The 12,264-nt window shown below is 40.6% G+C and overlaps 1 protein-coding gene across 2 annotated transcripts in view; it reads right to left on the bottom strand.

Moving 5' to 3' along the window:
• LOC131536473 (gastrula zinc finger protein XlCGF57.1-like) overlaps nt 1–12,264 on the bottom strand; it is a 298,340-nt gene that overhangs the window by 260,599 nt on the left and 25,477 nt on the right. Inside the window, exon 2 of one of the 2 annotated variants that reach the window (XM_058769415.1) lies at nt 7,723–11,519. The exons of the other annotated variant lie outside the window; for it this stretch is intronic. Within the exon in view, the coding sequence (XP_058625398.1) occupies nt 10,144–11,519 (1,376 nt within the window). The 3' untranslated portion in view covers nt 7,723–10,143. Of the gene's footprint in view, nt 1–7,722; nt 11,520–12,264 lie in introns of those variants that run through there. 2 annotated transcript variants of the gene reach the window in all.

The following is a 12,264-nucleotide window of genomic DNA, read 5'->3' as shown; positions in this document are numbered from 1 at the left end:
GTCGGCAGCGATTCACTGAACAAGCCGTATAACATTACTTCTGGATATTCAAATCCAAAATATAGTGAAAACACTATTAATAAGCACAGTAACAAGATCGGCAGATTAAGACATTAACTTGTAAGCACAAAACACAAGATACTTCTATTTTTTAATATAAATAAGACTTTATTTATATAAACCTAAGACATAAACTAATCTAACACATTCACACGTTGCAGAAAGAGAGAAAGGATGAGTTTAGAGAATGAGAATGTGAAATCCCAAGTTTATAGCAATATGTGCTATTGCATAGACCTGAACAACCATCAATCACTTAATTAACCCTCGCATTGAGTTTCTCAATGAGGCTAAAATTTATATTAAATGCACCAGTTCAGTTAGACCTGGAGGTACTTGCTTGCGTTGCCTTTGTGTTACAGGGATGCCCTTTTGTCGTCGTCGTTGTTGCAGGAAAAGGGGTTTCCCAAGTGCTGATTGGCTGGAAGTTCAGTCGTTGAAGTGATGTCTTGGGCGTTGGCTGAGGATGCGGAGTTGGTCTGGTTGAAGTTTTGAGGCGGTCACATGGCTCGAGTTGAACTCGGAGACAAGGCGTGGCGGCAAAACTTAAACTGAGAACACCAAACTCGCAACGGAAAATAAACTAAAATAAAAGAAAGAAAGGATGTAACGAGACTAGGTGGTTTTTCTTCTCATCGCGGCCTGTAGGTCAGAGCACGCTCAAAGAGCGCTAAAAAGCAGCGTCAAAACGCGGTGGCAAAAGAAGAAGAGAAGAGAGAAGAGAGAAGGGAAGATTTGATGGTGTCCTGAGTTTTTAAACTCGGCTTCTGGACACATCCCAACTGGTGTCTTGACCAATTAGATAGGCTATTATCTTAGCTAGGGTTGTTCCTTCCATCATAAATCAGCATGTTATCAGTCACATGGTCCGAATTTTACACGCTCTTGTAAAGTATAATTTTGGACATGATTTCTATAACCAGAATATGATACATTTGACACAGAATTCATTGAAAGAAACGTTTCAAGCTAGAATTGTCAAGCTCATACATACCAAACACGAATAAACCTTGAAGTCATTCAATAGTTATTAAAAAGACATACATAATATGTGCTTAAAACATGACAGTCTAATGTGTGGTTGCATACATAATGTAGTGTTATGCCTAGCAATGTCCTTTTAAGATGATTTTATGTGCATATGAAAAAGAAAGTCTCTGTATAGTTCTGTGTAGGACATAGGGACATGTTCGGTGAAGACCAGAGAGAGGTTAAAAGGTCTCCTAAAGAATTCCAGTCTGGTTCTTTGTCTTCTATGTGTGGGGGAAAAGTCAATCTAAAGAAGCTCGTGATTTCTCTTGTGGAACACATGTGATGGCCATCTCTTTGACCATTAATCATGATTATTTGCCCCAAATGTGACATCTCCTTCCTGCGTTGGACTTATCAATAAGTGTTCTTTTGTCTTAATGTTGCGAGCTGTTCTGTGAAAGAGGCTTGTTGGTTAGGCTTGCTCCAGACTCATGGCGCCAGAGTACCACTGACAGATTTATGAGTCCTGTTGGGCTTTTCTGGAATTTCGGCTCCTCATGTTTGATGTTCTGATCGAATCATAGTTTTGTCTGACTCGTTCTGATCCTACAGAGTCCTTGTTTTTTAGGTTATTTTTTTTAGAACAGGACAGTAGAGACTGACAGGACAGCATGGGGGTGAAGAGAGGGGAACGAGATCGGCAAAGCACTGCGAGTCAGGATTCAACCACAGGTCACTGGAGGCACAGTTTCACCATATGTCAGTTTGTTAACCATTAGTCCATGGGTCTCCAAACTCAGTACTGGAGGGCCACTGTCCTGCAAAGTTTAGTTCCAACCAGCTCCAAAATACCTGGCTGAAAGTTTCTAGTATGCCTAGTTACACCTTGAGCTGTTCAGGTGTGTTTAATTGGTTTTGGAGCTAAACTCTGAAGGACAGTGGCCCTCCAGGACTGAGTTTTGAGACCCCTGCACTAGGCTATCAATGCCGACAGGAGTCCCTGTTCATATTCCACACACATCAAAATGGTTGCGATGCATGTGGAGACTCAGTTCATGTTTTCTCTGATTGGATAGTTATCCAATCTTAAAAAAAAAAAAGAAAGAAAGAGAGACCGTATGTATAAAACTTCTCAGAAATGCTCTTAAGAATAGTCTTAAGCTTTGTAAAAAAGTAGGACTTTTCTAAGAGTAGGAGACTGTTATAAAGAAGCTAAAAGCAACTTTCAGTAAAGTCTAAGAGTGATTCTTAAGTGTTGACTGAGGTGACACAAGTGTTGTGAACTAAGGACTACAATGATGTCAACACAAAATGGTCAACCTCGACCTCTGAATCAGCCAATAGTGAGTCTGCTCATGTGAAGTCACAGCAGCACAACACCAATCATTCAATGTAACTACATTAAAATAATTTAATTAAGACACTGAAATATTTTAATATTTAAATGTATTTTTTTTAAATGCTTTGCATTGTGCAAAATGATCACAAATTATTACTGATGCTTTGTTTTCTATTGGTATGTCTCCTCGTTTACAGTTGGAGCAATGATGTGAACACGAGTTCCATCAATGGCTCCAACAACTCCAGGAAAGCCCACAATCCTCAATATGTACACAATGCCACAATATGTAAGACCCTACTTGCAGTGTCATCACTGGTGCATTGCCGTTTTTTCAGATTTTCCAACCAATCTGCAGTTAGCGCATTCACTTGTTGAGAGGAAGAGGTTATTAAATTTCTTACTTTGTCAGTAACAAAAAAAATATATATATATGTTTTGATCTTGACAATCAAGTTTGTATCGTTTTATCAACTCCATATCATCATAAAAAAATGTCCTCTCTTAATGACATTGGAGTTATATTACAACTCCAATATGTCATTAAGAGAGGGCATTTTTTTCAGATTCCAGATCAAACTGGACAAAATGCATCTATATTTTGAATTCACATATGTAAACGTTTCTACTCTCAAAATGGTAAAATAATAATAATAATAAACATGTGAGAGCAACCTTGGGGTATATCGGTTGTGGCACAGGGATTAACATTTTCCACACTTCTTGAGAGTTATTTTTTTTTTGGTCTGAAACTCATTCCACACTGATCACATGTGAACGACTTCTCTCCTGTGTGAATTCTCATGTGATACCTGAGGTTTATTTCTATTGTGAAACTCTTTCCACACTGTTGGCAGGTGAAAGGCTTCTCTCCGGTGTGAACTCTTATGTGGATTTCTCTGTTTCCTTTTTCTGTGAAACTCTTTCCTTACTGAGTGCATGCATTAGGCTTCTCTCCAGTGTGAATTCGTATATGCTTTTTAAGGTGTCCTTGTACAGCGAAACTCTTTCCACAGTGTTTGCAGGTAAAAGGCTTCACTCCAGTGTGAATTCTCGTGTGGACTTTAAGGGCATCATTTTGAGTAAAACATTTTCCACAATGTTGGCAGGAGAACCTTCTTTGCTTCTGAGCTCTTTTTCGTGTGGGAATCCTTTTAATTTGAGGGCAGCTAAAATATTTTTTCTTCCATTATGAACTCAGGATTTTTCTCAACCAGATATTTCTCTTCCTTTTCATTCAGTTCTCAACTTTCCTCTTTCAGCACCATCAGATCTAGTGAACAGAGACAAATACAAGTTTACCCAGTTTAAAGGGGTCATATGATGTGATTTCAAGTTCTCCTTTCTCTTTGGAGTGTTACAAGCTGATTGTGCATAGATAAGATCCCTGAAGTTGCAAAGACTAAAGTCTCAAAACCAAAGAGATATTCTTTATAAAAGTTAAGACTCGACCACGCCCCCCTATAACGGCTCATTTAAACTTGCCCCACATGTCTACGTCACTGTGTGGGAAGATTTGCAAAACACCGCCCAAACGTATACGCAATGAAAGAAGGCAGAACTTTTAATCTCGCTGTAGTATTGTTGCTGCCGGCGGCGCCATGTTGTGGAGACGCTGTGTTTCGTTGTGAAAGCGAAAGTACTTTGTTTGGACTTCCAAAAGAAGACAACTAGAAATCAGAGGTTAAGTTATATTTACAACACTGTTCCAGAACAGTTCAAACCAAATATTAGAGTGTGTTCAGCGCATTTTACAGAGGACTATTTCCTGAACCTGGCAGAGTAGCCTACAATGCTGGCTTGCTCAAAGGCTATTTCTATAAAGTGGGACAATTCCAGCTTTGTAAGGACAGTCTGGCGCTTCTGACTCACAACCTGTAAGTACGTTTTCTTATTTAAAGAATTTGCCACTGATGATTCAAACGCAAGTTTTGAGCAGTGTAGAGTAGTGCTTGTTGTTTGTCGTTTCTCCGATCACAAATGCAGACATCATGGGGCCGTGCATTATCATGCTGCAACATGAGGTGATGGTTGTGGATGAATGGCACAACAATGGGCCTCAGGATCTCATCACGGTATCTCTGTGCATTCAAAACACCATCAATAAAATGCATCTGTGTTCGTTGTGCATAACATACGCCTGCCCATACCATAACCCCACCGCCACCATGGGCCACTCGATCCACAATGTTGACATCAGCAAACCGCTCACCCACACGACGCCATACATGCTGTAAGCCATCTGCCCTGTACAGTGAAAACTGGGATTCATCCGTGAAGAGAACACCTCTCCAAAGTGCCAGAAGCCATCGAATGTGAGCATTTGCCCACTCAAGTCGGTTACGATGATGAACTGCAGTCAGGTTGAGCTTCCCTGAGACGGTTTCTGACAGTTTGTGCAGAAATTCTTTGGTTATGCAAACCAATTGTTGCAGCAGCTGTCCGGGTGGCTGGTCTCAGACGATCTTGGAGGTGAAGATGCTGGATGTGGAGGTCTTGGGCTGGTGTGGTTACACGTGGTTTGCGGTTGTGAGGCCGGTTGGATGTACTGCCAAATTCTCTGAAACGCCTTTGGAGACGGCTTATGGTAGAGAAATGAACATTCAATTCACGGGCAACAGCTCTGGTGGACATTCCTGCAGTCAGCATGACAATTTCACGCTCCCTCAAAACTTGTGACATCTGTGGCATTGTGCTGTATGATAAAACTGCACATTTTAGAGTGGCCTTTTATTGTGGCCAGCCTAAGGCACACCTGTGCAGTAATCATGCTATCTAATCAGCATCTTGATATGCCACACCTGTGAGGTGGATGGAGTATCTCGGCAAAGGAGAAGTGCTCACTAACACAGATTTAGACAGATTTGTGAACAATATTTGAGAGAAATAGGCCTTTTGTGTACATAGAAAAAGTCTTAGATCTCTGAGTTCAGCTCATGAAAAATACGGGCAAAAACAAAAGTGTTGCATTTATAATTTTGTTCAGTGTATGTCCCCACTGGATGCAACAAATGCCTCGTTTATAATGGGTTTTATTGTGTTTGTGTCGTCGCGCCGGGACACGGCATCACAATACGGTGAAGGGCAAAACATTTCCATCTCACGCTTGAGTTATTCGGCCAATCACAACGCACTGGATAGCTGGCCAATCAGAGCATGCCTCGCTTCTTAGAACGATGAGCTTTGTAAAAATCGATGGCAAAATTAATTGTGATTGTGTGTGTCCTCCCCGATTTATTTTCATTATAATAGATGAGTGTGGTGAAAAACTGAGTGAAGACATGTGCCATATGACCTAATAGGGATTTCTTAAAAAACAAAAAAACACTGATAAACACATGCAAATAATAGTTTTTATTGGACATATAAAAAGGGACCACAAAGGAAATAAGTCTTTCACCTGTATGGAGCTTACTTGTACAATTTTATAAAAATTGTCTAAAAAAAAACAAACAAAAGATCAGCAAACATCAAGCAATTAGTTAAATAATAAAGATCAACCTTTTTTAAGTGTTCCTAACAGCAATATAACATAAAATGTCATAAGAATGTAAATGCAAAATAAAATCACTTAAATTTCTCATTGTCTTTGTTTCTGTGACTCGTGTATCCATTTTTTTTTTTTTTTTTCTGTTTTGGAAACCAATAAACTACATAGCACAAAAAAGATGGAAACTTTGAATGAGTAATCATTTGTGCTGTGTGCAATAATAAGAGAGAGGTGTATGTAATTCATTCTGATAAAGAACCTCCCACCTGCATACCGATCTACATTTTGAGGTACTCATTCCTCGTAGTAACACAGCTTGTTTTATTAAGTTACTGACAACTTACAGCTTGTCCTGCAGTAAATAGTTAATGCCGTAAACTTCAATAAAGTATGCAGAGTCCTTGTTTTTTGGGCTTTTTTAGGACAGGACAGAAGAGACTAGAAACATGGGGGTGAAGAGAGGGGAACGAGATCGGAAAAGGACCGCAAGTCAGGATTCGAACACAGGTCACCGGAGGCGCAGATGCACCATATGTCAGTGTGTTAAGCCGGGCTCACACCGTGTGATTTTTAATAGTCCTTTACTATTGCTACTTGTTAGACTGTAAGAACATGATGATCAGGTCACACTGTGGGATCTCAGTTGTCATTAATGTCAGACTGTACGACAGTCAAGATGCATTAAAAACTGGTGCACGCAAGAAAAATTTTCCATAGTTTTACATGATCAACCATGGGCGTAACCACCATATACCAATCTGTCCCCCCCAATAATAGGCCTATTATATTGTAATATGTGACATATGGTATGCCCTCCTTTAATGAACCCTGGTTGTAGCCTAGTGGATCTGTTATTTCCGATTTACTTTCAATTTAGGAAAAACAAGGGAAACAAAACTGTGTGACCACCCCCCCTGGATTGTACACTTGGTTGAGCCCGTAAACGTCGGCTTGCGGCATCGTTTGAAAAAACCGCTCAGTCCGACTGTAACTGGTGCTTAAATGAAATGAAGGTAGGAGCTAAAACAAAGAAGCAGGACCGGATGAACAGGCAGACATTCGCCTTTTTTTTCCAGACGGTAACAGAGGCGCGGGAAGTGGGGGTGCTGAGGATGCTGCAGCACCCCCTGTTTTTTTCTGTGGGCAACTGTTTAATTGTTGGGAATAAAAAAAAAAAAATTGGAGTGTCTAAGTGCCAATATCCATGTTGTTGACAGAGGCTATTTACACTAATTCCACCCACAAACGTATTATTGGGATAGTCAAATTAGCAAAAGACGGTTATCATTCGTTAGTTTCAGTGGCGCAGATGATAAAGCGTGTTACGCTTCTTTTGACATGCTCGACCGGGGTTCGAATCTGCCTGTTGGCGAACTTTTTTTCTCCCTTTTTAAATTTCAAATCACATCAGAAAAGCATTTATTTTCCAATAAAAATGAAGTAAATAATCAAAACGTTGAACAAAGTATCGGGTAGGGTTAGGGTAGGTGTAGGGAGGGCTTTTGTCCTAATAATTTTAAATAAAATGTAAAAATTACACTCAATAAGTTATTGCATACTATTTTATAATGTATTACAATGCAGAGGTGCAGATAAGTGCCACTATTTGCAATAAGTAATGTTTATTGCGGGGGGGGTGTTCACATTTGGACCCCCCCCAATATCTATACCATGGTTACGCCCTTGTGATCAACCTATAAACATAGTGACTGTGAGCTGCATCACATGCGAGGCTGAAATGTTGGCTATCATTTAAAGTACAGTGGGGGAAAAAATTATTTGATCCCCTGCTGATTTTGTACGTTTGCCCACTGACAAAAAAATAATCAGTCTATAATTTTAATGGTAGGTTTATTTGAACAGTGAGAGAAAGAATAACAACAAAAAAAATCCAGAAAAAATGCATTTCAAAAGTTATAAATTGATTTGCATTTTAATGAGTGAAATAATTATTTGACCCCTTCGCAAAACATGACTTAGTTATTGGTGGCAAAACCCTTCAGACGTTTCTTGTAGTTGGCCACCAGGTTTGCATACATTTCTGGAGGGATTTTGTCTCACTCCTCTTTGCAGATCCTCTCCAAGTCATTAAGGTTTTGAGGCTGACGTTTGGCAACTCGAACCTTCAGCTCCCTCCACAGATTTTCTATGGGATTAAGGTCTGGACACTGGCTAGGCCACTGCAGGACCTTAATGTGCTTCTTCTTGAGCCACTCCTTTGTTGCCTTGGCCATGTGTTTTGGGTCATTGTCATGCTGGAATACCCATCCACAACCCATTTTCAATGACCTGGCTGGCTTCAATGCCCTTTGATGCGGTGCAGTTATCCTGTGCCCTTAGCAGAAAACCCCCTTCCAAAGCATCATTGAATTGCCAAAGAGCTGGATTTTGGTCTCATCTGACCACAAAACTTTCACCCAGTTCTCCTCTGAATCATTGGCAAACTTCAGACGGGCTGTACATGTGCTTTCTTGAGCAGGGGGTCCTTGCGGGCGCTGCAGGATTTCAGTTCTTCATGGTGTAGTGTGTTATCAATTGTTTTCTTGGTGACTATGGTCCCAGCTGCCTTGAGATCATTGACAAGATCCTCCCGTGTAGTTCTGGGCTGATTCCTCACCATTTTCATGATCGTTGGAACGCCACGAGGTGAGATCTTGCATGGAGCCCAAGTCCGAGGGATATTGACATTTATTTTGTGTTTCTTACATTTGTGAATAATCACACCAACTGTTGTCACCTTCTCACCAAGCTGCTTGGCGATGGTCTTGTAGCCCATTCCAGCCTTGTGTAGGTCTACAATCTTGTCCCTGACATCCTTGGACAGCTATTTGGTCTCGGCCATGGTGGAGAGTCTGGAATCTGATTGATTGATAGCTTCTGTGGACAGGTGTCTTTTATACAGGTAACAACCTGAGACTCCCTTTAAGAGAGTGCTCCTAATCTCAGCTCCTTACCTGTATAAAAGACACCTAGGAGCCAGAAATCTTGCTGATTGATAGGGGATCAAATATTTATTTCACTCATTAAAATGCAAATCAACTTTTTTGAAATGCGTTATTTTGGATTTTTTTGTTGTTGTTATTCTGTCTCTCAATGTCAAAATAAACCTACCATTAAAATTATAGACTGATCATTTCTTTGTCAGTGGGCAAACGTACAAAATCAGCAGGGGATCAAATCATTTTTTCCCCCACTGTATATGAATGAGAGTAATACCGACGTATTTAAGAAGAATAGTGTAAGCAGCACTACACACCCACATGAAAGCAGCGGCTCAACCAGTGTTAATCATAGCAAAGGCAACATATCATATATCCATTAGTGGAGGACGAGAGCACCGGAGTTTATCAAGGTTAGAGGAAATCTCTATCATTAATTCTGATCATGGCTTGTCTTGAAAAACAGAGACAGTTTGATGTTCATCCTAGGAGAAGTCATGCAGGACTGTGCGGCTAATCTTCTGACACTGCCAGAATTTTGTCGGAGGTCAAATTTGATCTGTCAGTGAGCATGTAAAACCAGCGATCAAAGACTACATATTTTAGCCTGGGAATATAGGAATCTTTTAGGATTTTCAAAATTTGTCTCAGACGACCAAATCATGGCCAAAATCGCACAGTGTGACCTGGGCTTTAACTACTAGGCCAGGAGTCTCCAAACTCAGTTCTGGAGGGTCACTGTCCTGCAGAGTTTAGTTCCAACCAGCTCCAAAACACCTGGCTGAAAGTTTCTAGTATGCCTAGTTACACCTTGATGAGCTGTTCAGGTGTGTTTAATTGGTTTTGGAGCTAAACTCTGAAGGACAGAGTTTTGAGACCCCTGCACTAGGCTATCAATGCCGGCAGGAGTACCTGTTCACATTCCACACACGTCAAAATGGCTGCGATGCATGTGGAGACTCAGTTCATGTGTACCTGGTCAATTCATGTGTTTTCTCTGATCGCATAGGTATCCAATCGCAAAAAAAAAGACCAGGGGTAAATGCCCTCAGAAAGAGAGAGCATTTTTCCACACTCCAGATGAAACTGGACAAAATGCACCTGGTTGTTGAAGTCACATACTGTATGTAAACTTTTCTCCTCTCAAAATGCTAAAAAAATAAACATGTCAGAGTGTGTTATAACGCCTTGTGGTAACCGGATGTGACAGCACTACTCCAATACGCATCACTACAGATCTGACCCGCCACAGAGGAGTCGATGTGCAAACTGAACAAATATTTAAAATATATGGTATATGGGTTGTGGCAAAGGGATCAACTATAAAACTTAAAAATGGCACTTCATGACATAAAGATTGCTGACCCCTGGTTTAGGCTGACACTTTTTCCACACTTCTTGGGTGAACTCAAGTGACTGTTAAGGGATCTTTTATGTTTGAAACTCTTTCCACACTGATCACAAGTAAACGGCTTCTCTCCTGTGTGAATTCGCCTGTGATACCTGAGGTTTATTTCTGTTGTGAAGCTCTTTCCACACTGTTGGCAGGTGAAAGGCTTCTCTCCAGTGTGAACTCTCATGTGGACTTTAAGATGTGCTCTTTGAGAGAAGCTCTTTCCACACTGTTGGCAAGTAAAAGCTTTCTCTCCAGTGTGAACTCTCATGTGGACTTTAAGATGTCCCCTTTGAGAGAAGCTCTTTGCACACTGTTGGCAAGTAAAAGCTTTCTCTCCCGTGTGACTTCTCATGTGGACTTTAAGATGTCCTTTTTGTGTGAAACTCTTCCCACACTGTTGGCAAGTGAAAGGCTTCTCTCCAGTGTGAACGCTCATGTGGAGTTTTACGTTTCTTTTCTCAGCGAAGCTCTTTCCACACTGAGGGCATGTATAAGGCTTCTCTCCAGTATGAATTATCATGTGGCTTTTAAGATGTCCTTTTTGCGTAAAACTCTTTCCACACTGTTGGCAGGTGAAAGGCTTCTCTCCAGTGTGAACGGTCATGTGTTTTTTAAGGTTTCCTTTTTCAGTGAAACTCGTTCCACACTGTTGGCAGGTAAATATCTTCTCACTGGAGTGAATTCTCATGTGGCCTTCAAGGTTTCCTTTTTCAGTGAAGCTCTTGCCACACTGTTTGCAGGTGAAAGGCTTCTCTCCAGTGTGAATTCTTACATGGACTTTAAGCCTTTCGTTTTGTCTGAAACCTTTTCCACACTCTTGGCAGGTGAAAGGCTTCTCTCCAGTGTGAATTCTCATGTGGACTTTAAGCCTTTCATTTTGTGTGAAATTCTTTCCACACTGTTGGCATGTGTATGGCTTCTCTGCAGTGTGAATTCTCATGTGGATTTTAAGACTTCCTTTTTCAGTGAAACTCTTTCCACACTGAGTGCATGCATAAGGCTTCTCTCCAGTGTGAATTCGTATGTGCTTTTTAAGGTTTCCTTTATGAGTAAAAATCTTTCCACAGTGTTTGCAGGTGAAAGGTTTCTCTTCGGTGTGAATTCTCATGTGTCTTATAAGGGTTTCATTTTGAGTAAAACTTTTGCCACAGTGTTGGCAGGAGAAACCTCTAGTCTTCTGAGCTATTTTTCGTGTGGAAGTCTTTTGAGTCTGCGAGCAGCTAAAATATTTTTCTTCCGTTATGAAATCAGGATTTTCCTCAACCAGGTACTTCTCTTCATTTTCATTCAGTTCTTGACTCTCCTCTTTCAGCATCTTCAGGTCTAAGGTGAATAGAGACAAATACAAGTAAAAAATTTAGTTCACCCAAAAATGAAAATTACCCCATGATTTACTCACCCTCAAACCATCCTGGTGTATAGGACTTTCTTTTTTCAGACGAACACAATCAGAATTATTAAAAAGAAATACCCTGCTTCCAAGCCTTCTAATTGTAGTGAATGGGAGATGAGATTTTGAAACTCAAAAATCATCCAGCGATCTTAAAACGTACTTCACACAGCTCCAAGAGGTTAATAAAGGCCTTATGAAGTGAATCAATGCATTTGTGTAAGACAAATATCCTTATTTAAAACTTTATAAAGCAAAACAGCTTGCTTCTTGAGCCATGCGTATACGCATTTGACTTGCGTTAAATTCCGTGATGTAGTGCACACTCCTATGATGTGCTGCGCAGCTCATGTGTTTAGAATGCGTAGTGTCGCGTAGCATATCATAGGAGTGTGCACTACATCACGGAAGTTAACGTAAGTCAAACGCGAATGACCGTCAAAATCTCACCCCCTATTCACTGGAACAGCCAGGATATATATATTTTTTTAAATAACTCTGTGTTCGTCTGAAAGAAGAAAGTCATATACACCTAGGATAGCTTGAGGGCAGGGCCGGCCCGTGGCATAGGAGGAATAGGCCAATGCTAGGGGTGCCGCCGATCCCTGGGGGCGACAAAATGAGTGTAGGTTTTTTTTTTTTTTTTTTAATATTTATTTTTTTATTACCAATATTACT

This window comes from Onychostoma macrolepis, chromosome 03, assembly GCF_012432095.1.
Source record: "Onychostoma macrolepis isolate SWU-2019 chromosome 03, ASM1243209v1, whole genome shotgun sequence".
Lineage (NCBI taxonomy): Eukaryota > Metazoa > Chordata > Actinopteri > Cypriniformes > Cyprinidae > Onychostoma > Onychostoma macrolepis.
This window is presented reverse-complemented; position numbering and strand designations above follow the sequence as displayed.